The 18,433-nt window shown below is 38.4% G+C and overlaps 1 protein-coding gene across 5 annotated transcripts in view; it reads left to right on the forward strand.

Moving 5' to 3' along the window:
- The window catches only part of NOSTRIN (nitric oxide synthase trafficking), a 69,689-nt gene that overhangs the window by 28,365 nt on the left and 22,891 nt on the right, over positions 1-18,433 (forward strand). For all 5 annotated transcript variants that reach the window (XM_059053951.2, XM_059053952.2, XM_059053953.2 and 2 more), the window contains 4 exons: positions 1,640-1,738; positions 5,081-5,206; positions 10,390-10,488; positions 10,586-10,711. In XM_059053951.2, the coding sequence (XP_058909934.1) occupies positions 1,640-1,738; positions 5,081-5,206; positions 10,390-10,488; positions 10,586-10,711 (450 nt within the window). The remainder of the gene's footprint in view (positions 1-1,639; positions 1,739-5,080; positions 5,207-10,389; positions 10,489-10,585; positions 10,712-18,433) is intronic.

Here is an 18,433-nt window from a genome sequence, read left to right on the forward strand (position 1 = left end):
GCTACCAAAGTTGAAATTCTCTTTTTCACCTCCAAAGGGTTGGTGCCCAAAGAGAACTTTCTTTCCCAAGTAGATGGCCATGAGTGCAAAATAAGCGGTGACACCCTCAGAAACAGGTGGCCACATCTCAGCTCTCAGTGTTGCCTCTGAAGCTCCTGCTGGAACCAAGGACCCCATAAGACAAGGACATTAATCAGAAATGTTTGAGATAAATGAATTTCTATGCCCACAATAACAGTCCAGGTAAAGGGATGCTCTCAAGAATCAATTTCATAGTGAATATTTAAAGGTCCCATAAACAAGAGTCCAGTCATTTGTTTTCAGTTTTGCTCTTGCTTTTATGAGCTTTCTTAAACAGAATTTGTTTTTAAAAATACATTCTGTAAATATTCAGCTTTCACAGGAAATGCAATACAATGGACCAAAAGAGAAACTATGCCCAGTAATTGCCACTGCTTTCAGGAACAAAAAAAAAATCTTTTTGTATTTCCCAGTTTCCACCAAGTAATTTTTCTAAATAGAACGATTTTGTTTTTTATGAAGAATGACAGAGAAATTAGAGAACATAAAATGCTTGCACTATAATAGTTTTCTCTCCAGTTACAATTCAAGGGATTCAGCATGTCAGTAATGAGGTGTAGTCTGTTTTGGAGACTCGAATGAAGAGCCTTAAAGAACCAAATGCTCTTGGCTCCTACTCTCATTTATCAGCAGGCATGTGACCAACAGAAGGTGGAGGGGAGGGTCTCTGAGCTTCTTGTTCCTTGAATTCCATTTTGTAGAGGTTTCATATGTTCAGAGACCTTCAGAAGCCTTTGCCTCTGACTTCCTAGGGAAAGAGAGACCTGGACTCTTCCCTTCATTGTCTGGTTTTACAGTCATTGCAACTTGAGGTGAAAAACCATACCATCTTTCAATCAACCCAGTTCCTGAATAGGCTAAATCCAACTCCAACCAAATTCTGTTGATTTTATCTCTGGAGCATCCTGTTCTGCCAAGCTGGGACTGTATAGGGAATGACAGATCACCCACATCATAACCCAGGCCAAGGCTGGAGGCATCAACAGAGTAGGGAACTTTGAATGCTGCTTCCTTCCTGACCCCTCCCTCCACCTACCCACCACAAATGCAGGGTAGTTCACAAGATGCCAGGCAGATGCCCAGCTCTCAAGCCCAGGCATCAGAGAGCAAAATATTTCTTTTGCTCTAAGTTTTAAGAGAGCATCTTAGAATGACCTCAGTTGTGGCCAAGCAGATTTAAAAGAATGATGCCAGCAGTCTTCCATGTTTGTTGTGACTTTTTTGGCAGGGGTCCAGGGGGTGGTAAAGCCATTGCCTTCCATTATGCTAGCTAGAACAATGTTTTGGAAACTCGCAAGCCTTCGGTGATTTAACAAAATGTATAACCCTCTTGAATGAACTCAGTGTAAAGAAAAAAATATACAGTGGTTCTCAGGGCAAAATGTTAGCCACTGTGAAATTTTATGCAGATTTTGAGGTGAGGGCAGAAATGAAGAATTAAAAATACACAATCATGCAAGCTAGCACGTGAACATGACTTGTTCCAGAACAGAAGAGTTTTTCTCTAGCTATCAGTTTCTGATCCTTTTTTGCTGTGTTTGTATGTTTTTGACTCTAGGCCAAGAAGAAATTGATGGTTAGTACCAAGAAGCATGAAGCGCTTTTCCATCTTGTAGAAAGCTCCAAGCAAATTATGACCAAGAAGGAGAAGCAGAAGGTAACCTCTCATGGCCGGCTGAGTGCATATGGCTTAGAGATGGAGGGGCTTCCTGCCCTTAGCTATGAACACAGGAGAACTGGCGGATTCCCCCTCTGTGCGGGGTCTCTGCAGGGCTGTAGTGTGGCAGAATATGAGAAGGATCCTAAGTTATTCCTGATCCCCATATATATATATATTTTAAAGGTCTTTTAAAAAAAATATTTATTTATTTAGGCTGCTCTGGGTCTTAGTTGTGGCCTGCAGGATCTTCCTGGTGGCATGCGAGCTCATAGTTGCGGCATGTGGGCTGCTTAGTTGCGGCATGCAGACTCTTAGTTGCGGCACGTGAACTCTTAGTTGCTGCATGCATGCAGGATCTAGTTCCCTGACCAGGGATCGAACCCGGACCCTCTGCACTGGGAGCTCAGAGTTTTACCCACTGGACAACCAGGGAAGTCCCAGTCCCCATATATTTTTAAGAGGTATTATTGACAGATGACAAATTAAACCAGTGGTGTCCAATATTTTTGATAAGGAGCCCGATTAAACATCTCTCAGCTCACACCCCAAATAAGTAAAAAATATATACATGTAGCATAATGTATTATATAATGTACTTTACCTATCTTGTATATTATATAGAATACTTTTTATATTAAACTAATGTTATGAACATTATACAACATACAAAAGTAGAAATATTTGAAGGATGTGGTAAAAATGAAATAATATTTTCAGTGATTAGCTAATCATGATGTCTTCATATAGTCATTAAGTGACATATACAGACAAAATATACATGTGGGGCAAGGCTCAGCCTTACCCATAGTAAATATAAATTTGTATTTCTAGTATGTCTTCTTGATAATGTCAATTTTTTGGTCAACTTCTCATCAGCTCTCACTAGATCATGCCAGTTTTTGCCTTTTCATGTGGGTGATGATACACCTGTAATCAGGAGCGGGAGAAAGTGTCTGCTCTGACGTTTTCAGAGCAGAAAGTCAGCCAAGCTGACTTTTCTGGAACTCGAATCTGAGCATATTATTCTCCTTTAAAAAGCCTTCAAAGGTTTCCAGGTGACCTCAGGATAAAGCACAAACTCTTTTATGTGGCCCTGAAGATGCTCCCTGACTTGGCCCTTGCTTAACTTTTCAGCATTTTCACTTGCTATTATTTCTCTCAAACTGTGTGCTCCAATCTCACCAAAATTTTTTTTGGTATCATGTCATGCTATTTTGCCTCACCAATTCCTACTTTCATCTTAGGTTTATTCACACAGGGATCATTTCTGTGAGCACCCACTCTGTGACACCTGAATACTTCTATCATCTTGGGATCTATCAAACAGGATAACAATGGCCTGTGTGGGTCCTTGACTAGAGACGGAGCCTATCTAGTTCCTTTATTCCCAGTGTCTAGTACATGACACGGAGTGGCAGTCAAGAAACGTTTGATGAATGAATTAATGAATCGATGTTTGTTCCAAGAGAAAGAAAAGAGGAAACAAAAAGTATTTAATCTTTGACAAATGTTAGGAAAAGTTTCTGAGAAGTTCCTTAAATAAGAATATAAGAGTCTTCATTCTTCTTCTATATCTGTTTGGGGTTATTTGCTGTAAATTTGCTGAGCAGAAACTTCTAGTCAATAGCTATACAGTGTAGGCTGATGAATGTGAGTGGTGAGCAGAAGCAAGTACAGTACAGATCAGGAACCTCCAACTCAAGACTGTAATCTACCAACGATTCCTGTACTCTTATTCTGTAAATCCTTCAGGCCTTGGCATTTCTTACCAGGACAGGTAGAGATCAGTCTCCAGATTGACTCTGTTCTCATTGCTGGGCACACTCAATAAGAATCAAAGAACAATGACTTAGCCAAGTATAGCTATGGTACACATTCAACCCTTTCTCTGTATCATTATCAGGCTAAAATTCACAAGCTCATATCTCTATAGATAAATGGCTCATTACACTTGATATACAAAACCAGCTGTGTCCTGGGTAGGTCATACATCAGAGCTGAGGGACAGTTGAATGGCTAGCATATCAACTGGAATAATAAAGTGAGTGGTGTTAATATTCAGCATTTTGGATGAATGTTCTTCATTACTGAAACGTTAGTCAAGATGACCTTAAACATAAAGAGGAGCATTCTTAAAAACCTCTATCTCTGTCCTTGAAAATCCTAAACTGCTTAAATCACAGGACTCCTTGGTATTCCTTGAACTGTGGCTTGAGGACCGTTTGCATCAGAATCATCTGAGGAGGGAGTGAAAATTCAGATTTCCTGATCCCACCACCGAGCTACTGAATCAGTATTGCTATTGGTGGAACCCTGAAAATCTGCAATTTTCCAAGAATCTCTGGTCATTCCTAGGCATATTAAAGTCTGAGAATTATTCATGTAATGCAACTTCTTCCTTTCTCAAAGATGTGAAATTATGTGTCTGAGCATTTTGAGAATTCAATTCAAACTACCTTGGTGCAGAGAGTTTTGTATTACTTTGATGTTCACAATCAGGATGGCCAATTTTGGTGACTGGCCAGAAGGGGCTCTTTGTGAAGGAGCATATCATTGGGGATCAGGATGACAGGAAAGCATTTGTCAAGCTGTCCATAACTTGCAGGCTCTTTCTTCCCTGGTAATAGTAACACTCACTAGTCTTTGAGTGCTATACTAACTGTCAAGCAGTGTGCCCTGTTCCTTACCTGTATCACCTGCTTGATTCCTCAGAGCAACACAGTGAAGTGGGAGCATCGCTGTCCCCATCACAGAGATGAGAAAACTGTGGCTTGTGAAGTTTAAGTAACTCACTTGTAGTCAGAACCAGGACTCTAATCCTGAAGTCTGATTCCAGAGTTATATTGCAGAGTTTAAATAGTGAAAGTGAAGTGAGAGGATGATCTCCAGGCCTAATGCTAGTTTTAGAAATTATCTAATGGCCTGTCCCAGTAAGAAATGTGGAGGCCTGAAGGATTTACGAAATAAGAGAAAGGGAATCATTGGTAGATTACAGTTTTGAGTTGGAGGTTCCTGATCTGTACTTGCTTCTCTGCATTTGTCATTTGGCCTCTTCCTTCATCTGATGAAAGTGGGCATATCACATCATATTTAAGGACCTCAATTTCCTCATGTGAAAAATTGAAGGAATCCTATTGAAAGGCTCTTAAGTTTCCTTTCAGTTCTGACATCCCTGTTTTTTGAGAAAGGTCTTTGATTTTGTCATCTATAGTCACTGTTTATGACTTTAGCTGGGAGATGAGAATCTCATCATTGGGATGCATATAATTCTTTCTCCAGAATTACAAAGGGCTTTTATAAATGCGTTCATGAGTATGTGACACTGATGTTTTACCTTAGCTCCTCAATAAACTGAAAAAATCAACTGAGAAGTTGTCAAAAGAAGATGAAAATTACTACCAAAAAAACATGGCCAGCTGTTCTACCAGACTGAAATGGGAGAACACACTGGAAAATTGCTTCCAGGTAAGTTATGCATTCACGTTTTTTTTTTTTTCTTTCTTTTTCCAAAGAGCTTTGTGTGGGAGAGAAATCACTGCTCCCATTCTATCTTCTAGGCACCCTTCAAGGACTATGAGAAAAACACTTAACCTAAATGTCTCCATCCATCTCATTTTTCTATCTATATCACAACAACAGGAGATAATTATGATTCTTACTGGTATGGCTGCCAGGATTCCTGGTGTAGCAGACATCTAGCTGGCCTTCAAGATGTGTTAGGTATTGCTGTTACTAAGTACCCTTATCAGAAGCTCTTACTAGGTCTCTCCTTCCTTTTTCTCAGTGTCCTTTTCTCCTGTTAGGGTCCTTCTCCACCTTCTCCTTCCACCCCGGTCCCAACTTTTATGTTGAAGCTATGAAAATTATCTTCTTCGCTTATAAAGTCTTCATGATGGTGACAGATGTATATCATTTACATTTCAAAAGAGCTTCTTTCAACTAAGCTTTAAAAATATTTAAGACTCTAGGTTTGTTTTTTAATTAGAATCGAAATCAAGTGGAGAATCTCCTAGAGGTCAGAATCTCCATAAAAAAAGAAAGGTTTCCTTTCATCCTCTTTGTTTCCTGGTTTATTGCTACCACCATGCTGGAGGCCACTGGTATTTCTCCCCCTTCTTCCTTTGAGTTCACCAATTCCTCTTACTCCCATAAGAGTTCTAAGTTTAAGTTCTAAGCTTATCCTCTTGCTTAGAGCTAGCCTCTGCCCCTTGAGTGCCAAACCAAGCCCTACTAGACCCACTTGAGATACTCCTGTCGAGTCATCCTTGCCTCACCATAACCAGTAAGGATTCCCTTACTTAGTATTTCATTGGCTTTTACGTACTCAGTCTATACCAATAAGTCATTGACTCACATATTACACTATGTATTCCTTATTCTCTGTTGTTTGCAAACAACAGGAGTAAAATGTGATATTCATGAAGACACATAACAAAAGTGGGCTGAACTCAATTAAAATGGAATTTTATTAGAAGGGTGGAAAGTGGAGATGGGTCAACCAGGGTTGTTCCATTTCATTTTTTTCTCTATTCTCCCACCATTCTTCTGTAAAAATGGAATATAAGAATGTATTTTAACGTCTTATGAAGTGTCCTCTTACCCCTTCTTACTCTGCAGATTGGATTCACAAATTCTTTCAGAGAACATTCATTGAACTATGCTTAAGGTAGTTTACTAGATACTGTAAAGTCTCAAGTGCGATTATTAAGTAATGAAACCAATTGCACAAACCACACATCAAAATTAGTCTTATTACTTCATAATTATTCTATGTTCAAGCCACATTTCCTACCTTCCAAGAAGAAACAATTCAGCTGTTAGAAATAACCTATAATATATTTTGAAAAATAATAGCCACTCAAGAATTCCCCGGTGGCCCAGTGATTAGGACTCCATGCTGTCACAGCCATGGGCCCAGGTTCAGTCCCTGGTTGGGGAACTAAGATCCTGCAAGCTGCTCAGTGTGGCCAAATAATAATAATAATGGTAATAATAGCCACTCTATCAAAAATGACCACAAATCAAATGTTTGGTACTGTTAGTATTTACTAGAGGAATTATTTTAGAAAGCCTTTTGCAATCAATGCAAACAGCCTTAAAAATGTTCACATTATCAACTAGTGTTTCTCATCTGAACCACGGAACACAGAAAATAATGTGAGTGACTGTTTTCTCAGTTCCCCAAGGGTGGTAGTGACTAATACCCTCTAGATGTGGAGAAGAAATGGTAACTCATGGCAGATAACAGATGCCTTAGGACATTAGGGTTTAGTTCTCTCCTAGAACCTCGGCTGAAAAACCTAATTTCCTTTCCATAAATCCATCTTGAGGAAGTAGATGAAAAACAAAATACAGATTTCTGTTCAAAATACATTAAAAGTAAAAGGGAAGAAGCAATACAAATGGCCAAAATAAAGGGGATGACTAAATAAATCAATACACTCTACACAAGGCACTATTAATTAAAATGGTGTTTTGGAGACTAGTGGCATTGGAAACTGCTTATGTATAATGTTAAGTGAAAGAGCAGGATACCAATTTGAATAATTTGGTTGATAAGTAGGAAGATAAAATCATACATACACACATACCTCGACAGACGAAAATACATCAAAATGTTAACGGTGGTCATCTCTAGGTGGAAGGATTATAAATGATTTTAAAATTTATTTTCTTGTAGCCCTTTATGGCCCCAAGACAATGTCTAGGGTGCTTGTTAAAATTCAGATTCCTGAGTGTCTTCCTAGACGGGGTAAGTCAGAACTTCTGAATGATTTTAGGAAGGGGTCTGGGTGATTTCTAGATGTACTAAAGTTTGAGAGTTCGTGCTCTAGAAAAAGCAAGGTACTTCTTTGATCAGTTTTATGAAAACAATATAGATGAAAATGAAGTCACTCCAATCTCTCCGGGTAGTACAAACCAGAAGGTCAGGACAGCAGGAAGTGAAAAGAATGAATGAAGAGTGTGAATCATCATGAAGCCTGGGCCCCAGACAGCCTCTCCATCTACTCTTCCTTGATAACTCTTTGATCCCACTTTCCTCTCATGTGCTATTATGAAAGCACAGGAGGATAATTTGAGGTCCCCCAGAGTATCTTGCTTCTCTATGACCTATTTTATACAAAAAGAACAAAATAATAGAAAGCAATAATTCATTAAATGAGATATGGATTTCCCCTTCGTACAGTGGAATTTATCTCAGCCTCTCTTCACGAGCAGACATAGATCATCTTAATGATTTCCCTGAAATGAAATTAAAATCTTTTAAATATTGCCATCACCACCAAGGAACACTGGTTATTCTAGTCGCAGATTGATGCTAGTGACTCAGCATTTGTCACAGTTAAGAAGCAGCTGCCCAGCAGGGATGCAGTGTGTTCCCCAAACCTGGCTTTTGTTTTCTGTCCTGTCCTTTGCTCATGGTGCTAAACTAGAACAGCTGCTTTCTAGATCTTTTTCCATAATATAAAGACTCTTTCTTTTTGAAGACTGTCCCACTTGAGGTCCAAGACACTGAGCTGAATTTATTTTACATATTTGTTAGAGGAGACATATGGTTTGTGCCCTTTGATGAAGCATTACATTTACTAGGCTACTCTTCTGGGTCTTTAATCCTGTACCTGGGGGGCAGAGGGCACATTCACATGGCTGGTACTTGAGATTTTGGAGAAAGACTCAAGAGACCAAGAGCAGAAACAAAGGTATTTCATTCCCATTGACCTACAAAAATTATGCAGCTTCTGACTAGACCAAAAAGGTAGCCATGGGGGAACAGAGCTCTAGGCTTCCCAATTCAAATGTTGGGACACTTGGTACAAAATTGAAATCTGCATGTGGTTGACATAGATGTTCACAGTTACTGCCAGCTTTTTACCACTTGCATTTAATAGCAGCATTAAAATGGCTATATACTAGTGAACAAAGTGTGTTAAGTACAGACAGTGGAACATTATTCAGCCTTAAAAAGGAAGGAAATTCTGACACAGGCTACAATGTGCATGAATATTGAAGACTTTATGCTAAGTGAAATAAACCAGACACAAAAGGACAAATATTGTATGATTCCTCTTATAAGAGATACCTAGGGTTGTCAGATTCATGGAAGACAACAAGTAGAATGGTGGCTGCCAGGAATGAGGGGAGAGAGAATGGGGAATTATTGTTAATGGGTACAAGGTCTCAGTTTTGCAAGATGAACAAAGTTCTGGATATGGGTAGTGGTGATGGTTGCACAACGATGTGAATGGACTTAATGCCACTGAACTGTACACTTAAAAATGGTTAACAGGTAAACTTTATGTAACTATTACACAAATAAAGTTTTTGAAAATTTAATGATTATATACCATAGATTAAATAACAGCAGGATGTGAATGCAGTCTACACACAAGGGTATAAAGGAACACCAGGCTGGACAGGCTAGTGGCCCCTGCAGGTGTGCTGAAAGACAGGATGGGAGAAGCCAGTGGCCTTTGTGATGTCTCCCCACCTCCACCCTACCAAAGGCCTTGAGACGCAGTCCTCCCTTCTTACTTCCACGATAATGCCACCCACCAATTTGCCCAAGAAGGCTTTCTTCCTCAGGAAGGACTATTGATGAGTACTCTTTACTGTGTGGGAAGAAGCAGGGTGGGATGGTGGGTGTGAAAGGAACCAACCTAGCCTCTGGATAAAGGGGGAAAGCCCAGGCCTTGTCCTTACAGAAAGGGGAGGAGGCATGTTGTCTTGGACACTTGCCACCTCTGTCAAAGCCCACGGGCTTCTGGGCACATACCCAGCAGCCTCCTATGGCCCTCATGAGGCTTAGGAATGCCCCCTGCATTTCCACTTGACCCAGCTTTCTTGGACAATGCCTAGTTGCTGAGCATCCCTGTATTTCCTCAAAACAAACAGTCTGTAGCTCCGCTAGCAGTGAGGGGTGAGAGTCAAATAACTAACTTTTTCTAAAATGTTAATGGCTGACAAGGCAAATGTGACCTCCCTTACTTTATTTACTCTTCCTAGCTAAAAGCCATAAAACTCTAAAAGTGGAATTTTTTCATCCCGCACAAAACAGGGAGGCTGTATTGCCACCTTCCAAGAGTGGTCTCTGAACCCCAGGCCTAATTTTAGGCCAGATGATGAATTGATCAGACTTGAAGCTTCTGCTCTCATCACATAATTTCCTTAAGCAGAGAATTTGCATCTCATCATCATTGTCCCTGCCGGAACCGGCAAAATGCCTTGTATGTGCTGCAAACAAGTCTAGAAATACTTAGCGTCTGACTGCATTTCCAAGATACAGACATGGGTTTTACTGGGCTTCATTCTTTTTTTGGAACCCACAGATGCTTTTCAAATGATTCCTTTCTCCCCCTTCTTTGTGAACATCAGGTAACCTGTGGCATCCACCTATGTGCTTTTTGGCCCACAAAAGCCTGGAGAAAGTGTGTGAGTTAAATTGATCCTAATGGAAGATAAATAAGACAGACATCAAATCACATTCCTGTCCTGGGGAACTACTCCCCTCCACAGTGTGGATATAATGTAATCAAAAGGCACAAACAGGACGGCTCACTCAGACTTTCTTCGTTGTGTTAGTGCTTAGTGGGTGACTTCAGTTTTGTGTAACAGTGGGCTGATCTAATCTCATTTTTCATCCTTCTCAGAGCATCCTGGAGCTGGAGAAGGAAAGAATTCAACTCTTATGCAATAACTTAAACCAGTACTCCCAACATATTTCTGGTTTTGGCCAAACCCTGACCACAGTGAGTAGTAAAGAATTCGCCATCTCTGGTATGCATGGTAAGAACTTGCAGGAAACGTGTCCTCTGCAACCTTGTTCTGCTTTCCTCGGCATTGCAGTGCCACACGCAGATTCACTGTGCCATCAGCAAGATAGATGTCGAAAATGATATCCAGGCTCTCGTGGAAGAAACCGCAGTTTCATCTACAGAAAATAAATCTGAGTTCCTATTAACTGATTACTTTGTAAGTATGGGATGGAAGGAAGTTTCATTCATGGGAAACCTTAGTCAGTCATATACTGAGGGATTCATTTTGAAAAGAATTGGGGGCAATTGTAAAGGAAATGTATTGTTTAGCAAAAATTTTGACTTTTTCACAGTCTGTATAAATTTTAAAACTGTGTGGTTTACAGACTGGGCAATGCAAACCTGTCTTTGGTATTCTCTGCAAGGGGAGAACTCCAAACAGGGTTTTAGCCTGGATCTTTTTTTTTTGAAACAAATATTTTATTTCATTTACTTTTTTAATTAAAAAAATTTTATTTTATATTGGAACATAGTTGATTAACAATGTGTTAGTTTCAGGTGTACAGCAAAGTGATTCAGTTATACATATACATGTATCTATTCCTTTCTTTATAAATTCTTTTCCCAGTTAGGTTATTACAGAGTACTGAGTGGAGTTCCCTGTGCTATACAGTAGGTCCTTGTTGGTTATCTATTTTAAATATAGCAGTGTGTACATGTCAATCCCAAACTCCTGATCTGTCCCTCCCCCCAAGACTGAATCTTCACACTCTATAAATAATCACTGTGTATCACATTGGTTGTCTATTGCTGCATAACAACTTACCCCCAAACTCAACAGCTTGAAGCAAACATTTATTATCTCAGAGTTTCTGTGGGTCAGAAATCCAGGTGTGGGTTAGCTGGGTGCCCGAGTCCCAAACAGGGCTGTAATCAAGGTGTCAGCTGGGACCGCAGACATCTCAATGCTCTACTGGGAGATGATCCGCTTCTAAGCTCAGTCATGTGGCTGATGGCAAGCCTCTGGTCCTCGGGAATGGTTTTAGCTGGAGATATCAGTTCCTTGCCATGTGGGTCTCTCCATCTATGGAGAGCTCACAGCATATCAGCCTGCTTGCCCTAGAGCTAGCTATGCAGGAGAGACAGAGCCAGAGTGTCCAAGATGGAAACATAGTCTTTTATAAGCTAATCTCAGAAGTGACATCTCATCAGATTCTATTTGTTAGAAGCAAAGTCAATAAACAGCCCACACTCAAGGGGAAGGGATCACACAGAGGCATGAATCTTAGGAGGTGCAAATTATTGTCAACATCCTTTCTGGTCCTTGCCTTTGAAAAACTTTAACCTAATTAGAGGATTATATTTTTTCGTTTTTCTTCTGGTTTTATTGAGATATAATGAACATACAGCACTGTATAAGTTTCAGGTGTACAGCATAATGATTTGACTTACATACATCATGAAATGATTACACAAGTTTAGTGAACATCCATTATCTCGTATAGATAGAACCTTAAAAAAATAGAAAAAAACCTTTTTCCTTGCGATGAGAACTCTTAGGGTTTACTATCCTAACAGCTTTCATATATAACACACAGCAGTGTTCATTTTATTATCATGCTGTGCGTTATATGCCCAGTACTTACTTATCTTGTAACTGGAAGTTTGTACCTTTTGACCACCTTCATCCAATTCCTCCTCTCCCCCGCGCCCACCTCGGGTAACCACAAATCCGATCTCTTTTTCTATGAGCTTGTTGGTTTTTGAAGTATAATTGACCTACAACTTGATGTTAGTTCCTGGCACACAACACAGTGATTCGATATTTCTATACATTACAAAATGATCACCATGATAAAGTTAGTTGTTATCTGTAACCCTACACAGTTATTACATTATTATCGACTAATATTCCCCACACTGTACATTTCATACCTATGATTCATTTATTGTGTAACTGAAAGTTTGTACCTCTTAAATCTCTCTCACCTATTTCTTTCCTCCTCTACCCTCGCCCCTGTCAACCACCTGTTTGTTCTCTATACCTATGATTCTGTTTTTGTTTAGTTGTGTTTGTTCCTTTGTTTTTTTAGATTCCACTATAAGTGAAATCATACAGTATTTGTTTTTCTCTGTCTGGCTTATTTCATTTAGAATAATACCTTCTAGGTCCATCCATGTTGTCACAAATGGCAAGATTTCATTCTTTTTTTGTGGCTGAGTAATATTCCATTATATATATAACAAATCTTCTTTATCCATTCATCTGTTGATGGGAACTTAAGTTGCTTCAATATCTTGGTTATTGTAAATAATGCTGCAGTGAACACTGAGGTGCGTATATCTTTTCAAATTAATGTTTTTGCTTTCGTCAGGTATATACCCAGGAGTAGAACTGCTAGAATGTATGGTAGTTTCCACCAACAGTGTACCACAGTTCCCTTTTCTCCATATCCTCACCAACACTTATTATTTGTTGTCTTTGTAATGATGGCCATTCTGACAGGTGTGAGGTGACAGCTCACTGTAGTTCTGATTTGCATTTCCCTGATGATTAGTGATGTTGAGATCTTTTCATGTGCCTGTTGGCCATCTGTATGTCTTCTCTGGAAAAATGTCTATTCAGGTCCTCTGCCCATTTTTTAATTGGGTTGTTTGGTTTTTCTGATGTTGAGTTGTATTAGTTCCTTGTATATTTTGGAGATTAACTCCTTGTCAGATAAATCATTTGCAAATTTCTTCTTCCATTCAATAGGTAGCCTTTTCATTTTGTTGGAAGTTTCATTTGTGTTTTGTTGACGTTTCCTCCACTGTGCAAAAGTTTTTAGTTTGACGTAGTCTCATTTGTTTATTTTTGCTTTTGTTTCCCTTGCCTGAGACATAGTCCAAAAAAATATTGTTAAGACCAGTGTCAAAGAATGTTCTGCCTGTGTCTTTTTCTAGAAGTTTTATGGTTTCAAGTCTTACATTTAAGTTTTTAATCCATTTTGAGTTTATTTTATTTTATTTTTTATTGAAGTATAGTTGATTTATAATGTGTTAATTACTGCCATACAGCAAAGTGATTCAGTTATACATATATATATATTCTTTCTTTATGTTCTTTTCCATTATAGTTTATCATAGGATATTGAATATAGTCCTCTGTGCTATACAGTAGGACCTTGTCGTTTATCTAGTCTCTAAATAAAAGCTTACATCTGCTAACCCAAACTCCCACTCCATCTCTTCCCCATCCCCCTTCCCCTTGGCAACCACCAGTCTGTTTTCTATGTCCATAATTCTGCTTCTGTTCTGTAGATAGGTTTATTTGTGTCATATTTTAGATTCCACATATAAGTGATATCATATGGTATTTGTCTTTCTCTTTCTGACTTACTTCACTTAGTATGATAGTCTCTAATTGCATCCATGTTGCTGAAAATGGCATTTTTCTGTTCTTTTTTTATGGTTGAGTAGTATTACATTGTATATATGTACCACGTATTCTTTATCCATTTGTCTGTCAGTGGACATTTAGGTTGTTTCCACATTTTGGCTATTGTGAATAGTGCTGCTGTGAACATAGGGGTGCATGTATCTTTTTGAATTACAGTTTTGTCTGGATATATGCCCAGGAGTGGGATTGCTGGATTATATGGTAATTCTGTTTTTAGTTTTCTGAAGAACCTCTATACTGTTTTTCACAGTGGCTGTACCAACTTACATTCCCACCAACAGTGCAAGAGTGTTCCCTTTTCTCCACACCCTCTCCAGCATTTGTTATTTGTAGACTTTTTAATGATGGCCATTCTGACTGGTGTGAGGTGATACCTCATTTTAGTTTTGATTTGTGTTTCTCTGATAATTAGTGATGTTGAGCATTCTTTCTTGTGCCTGTTGGCCATCTGTATGTCTCCTTTGGAGAAATGTCTCTTTAGGTCTTCTGCCCATTTTTGGATTGGGTTGTTTGTTTTCTTGTTGTTGAGTTGTATGAGCTGCTTGTATATTTTGGAAATTAAGCCCTTGTCATTCGCATCTTTTGCAAATATTTTATCCCATTCTGTAGGTTGTTTCTTCATTTTGTTTATGGTTTCCTTTGCTGTGCAAGAGCTTGTAAGTTTGACTAGTTCCCATTTGTTTATTTTTGTTTTTATTTCTATTGCCTTGGGAGACTGACCTAAGAAAACATTGGTGCAATTTATGTCAGAGAATGTTTTGCCTACGTTCTCTTCTAGGAGTTTTATAGTGTTATGTCTTATGTTTAAGTATTTAAGCCATTTTGAGTTTATTTTTATATATGGTGACAGAAAGTAATCCAGTTTGATTCTTTTGCATGTAGCTGTCTAGTTTTCCCAACACCATTTTTAAAAAACATCTTTATTGGAGTATAACTGTTTTACAATGGTGTGTTAGTTTCTGCTTTACAACAAAGTGAATCAGTTATACATATACATATGTTCCCATATCTCTTCCCTCTTGTGTCTTCCTCCCTCCCATCCTCCCTATCCCACCCCTCTAGGTGGTCACAAAGCACTGAGCTGATCTCCCTGTGCTATGCGGCTGCTTCCCACTAGCTATTTTACATTTGGTAGTGTATATATGTCCATGCCACTCTCTCATTTCATCACAGATTACCCTTCCCCCTCCCCATATCCACAAGTCCATGCTCTAGTAGGTCTGTGTTTTATTCCCGTCCTACCCCTAGTCTCTTCATGACGTTTTCTTTTTTCTTAGATTCCATATATATGTGTTAGCATATGGTATTTATTTTTCTCCTTCTGACTTACTTCACTTTGTATGACAGACTCCAGGTCTATCCACCTCATTACAAATAACTCAGTTTCATTTCTTTTTATGGCTGAGTAATATTCCATTGTATATATGTGCCACATCTTCTTTATCCATTCATCTGTTGATGGACACTTAGGTTGCTTCCAAGTCCTGGCTATTGTAAATAGAGCTGCAATGAACATTTTGGTACATGACTCTTTTTGAATTATGGTTTTCTCAGGGTTTATGCCCAGTAGTGGGATTGCAGGGTCGTATGGTAGTTCTATTTGGAGTTTTTTAAGGAACCTCCATACTGTTCTCCATAGTGGCTGTATCAATTTACATTCCCACCAGCAGTGCAAGAGTGTTCCCTTTTCTCCACACCCTCTCCAGCATTTATTGTTTCTAGATTTTTTGATGACGGCCATTCTGACAGGTGTGAGATAATATCTCTTTGTAGTTTTGATTTGCCTTTCTCTAATGATTAATGATGTTGAGCATTCTTTCATGTGTTTGTTGGCAATCTGTATATCTTCTTTGGAGAAGATATTTAGTCCATTTAGGTCTTCTGCCCATTTTTGGATTGGGCTGTTTGGTTTTTTGTTATTGAGCTGCCTGAGTTGCTTATACATTTTGGAGATTAATCCTTTATCGGTTGTTTCATTTGCAAATATTTTCTCCCATTCTGAGGGTTGTCTTTTCGTCTTGTTTATGGTTTCCTTTGCTGTTCAAAAGCTTTTAAGTTTCATTAGGTCCCATTTGTTTATTTTTGTTTTTATTTCCATTTCTCTAGGAGGTGAGTCAAAAAGGATCTTGCTGTGATGTATGTCATAGAGTGTTCTGCCCATGTTTTCCTCTAAGAGTTTGATAGTATCTGGCCTTAAATTTAGGTCTTTAACCCATTTTGAGTTTATTTTTGTGTATGGTGTTAGGGAGTGTTCTAATTTCATACTTTTACATGTAGCTGTCCAGTTTTCCCAGCACCACTTATTGAAGAGACTGTCGTTTCTCCACTGTATATTCTTGCCTCCTTTATCAAAGATAAGGTGACCCTATGTGCGTGGGTTTATCCCTGGGCTTTCTATCCTGTTCCATTGATCTATATTTCTGTTTTTGTGCCAGTACCATACTGTCTTGATTACTGTAGCTTTGTAGTATAGTCTGAAGTCAGGGAGCCTGATTCCTCCAGCTCCATTTTTCGTTCTCAAGATTGCTTTGGCTATTCGGGGTCTTTTGTGTTTCCATACAAATTGTGAAATTTTTTGTTCTAGTTCTGTGAAAAATGCCAGTGGTAGTTTGATAGGGATTGCATTGAATCTGTAGACTGCTTTGGGTATTAGAGTCATTTTCACAATGTTGATTCTTCCAATCCAAGAACATGGTATATCTCTCCATCTATTTGTATCATCTTTAATTTCTTTCATCAGTGTCTTATAATTTTCTGCATAGGGGTCTTTTGTCTCCTTAGGTAGGTGTATTCCGAGATATTTTATTCTTTTTGTTGCAATGGTAAATGGGAGTGTTTTCTTAATTTCACTCTCAGATTTTTCATCATTAGTGTATAAGAATGGCAGAGATTTCTGTGCATTAAGTTTGTATCCTGGTACTTTACCAAATTCATTGATTAGCTCTAGTAGTTTTCTGGTAGCATCTTTAGGATTCTCTATGTATATATAGTATTATGTCATCTGCAAACAGTGACAGCAGCTGTACTTCTTCTTTTCTGATTTGGATTCCTTTTATTTCTTTTTTTTCTCTAATTGCTGTGGCTAGAACTTCCAAAACTATGTTGAATAAGAGTGGTGAGAGTGGGCAACCTTGTCTTGTTCCTGATCTTAGTGGAAATGGTTTCAGTTTTTCACCATTGAGAACAATGCTGGCTGTGGGTTTGTCATATATTGCCTTTATTATATTGAGGAAAGTTCCCTCTATGCCTACTTTCTGCAGGGTTTTTATCATAAATGGGTGTTGAATTTTGTCAAAAGCTTTCTCTGCATCTATTGAGATGATCATATGGTTTTTCTCCTTCAGTTTGTTGATATGGTGTATCACGTTGATTGATTTGCGTATATTGAAGAATCCTTGCATTCCTGGAATAAACCCCACTTGATCATGGTGTATGATCCTTTTATTGTGCTGTTGGATTCTGTTTGCTAGTATTTTGTTGAGGATTTTTGCATCTATGTTCATCAGTGATATTGGCCTATAGTTTTCTTTCTTTGTGACGTCTTTGTCTGGTTTTGGTATCAGGGTGATGGTGGCCTCGTAGAATGAGTTTGGGAGTGTTCCTACCTCTGCTATCTTTTGGAAGAGTTTCAGAAGGATAGGTGTTAGCTCTTCTCTAAATGTTTGATAGAATTCGCCTGTGAAGCCATCTGGTCCTGGGCTTTTGTTTGTTGGAAGATTTTTAATCACAGTTTCAATTTCAGTGCTTGTGATTGGTCTGTTCATGTTTTCTATTTCTTCCTGGTTCAGTCTTGGCAGGTTGTGCATTTCTAAGAATTTGTCCATTTCTTCCAGGTTGTCCATTTTATTGCCATAGAGTTGCTTGTAGTAATCTCTAATAATCTTTTGTATTTCTGCAGAGTCAGTTGTTACATCTCCTTTTTCATTTCTAATTCTATTGATTTGAGTCTTCTCCCTTTTTTTCTTGATGAGTCTGGCTAATGGTTTATCAATTTTGTTTATCTTTTCAAAGAACCAGCTTTTAGTTTTATTGATCTTTGCTATCGTTTCCTTCATTTCTTTGTCATTTATTTCTGATCTGATCTTTATGATTTCTTTCCTTCTGCTAACTTTGGGTTTTTTTTTGTTGTTGTTCTTCTTTCTCTAATTGCTTTAGGTGTAAGGTTAGGTTGTTTATTTGAGATGTTTCCTGTTTCTTAAGGTAGGATTATATTGCTATAAACTTCCCTCTTAGAACTGCTTTTGCTGCATCCCATAGGTTTTGGGTCGTCGTGTCTCCATTGTCATTTGTTTCTAAGTATTTTTTGATTTCCTCTTTGATTTCTTCAGTGATCACTTCGTTACTAAGTAGTGTATTGTTTAGCTTTCATGTGTTTGTATTTTTTACAGATTTTTTCCTGTAATTGATATCTAGTCTCATAGCATTGTGGTCAGAAAAGATACTTGATACAGTTCAATTTTCTTTTTTCTTTTTTTTTTTTTTTTTTTTTTTTTTTTATTT

This window comes from Kogia breviceps, chromosome 2 (assembly GCF_026419965.1).
Source record: "Kogia breviceps isolate mKogBre1 chromosome 2, mKogBre1 haplotype 1, whole genome shotgun sequence".
Lineage (NCBI taxonomy): Eukaryota > Metazoa > Chordata > Mammalia > Artiodactyla > Physeteridae > Kogia > Kogia breviceps.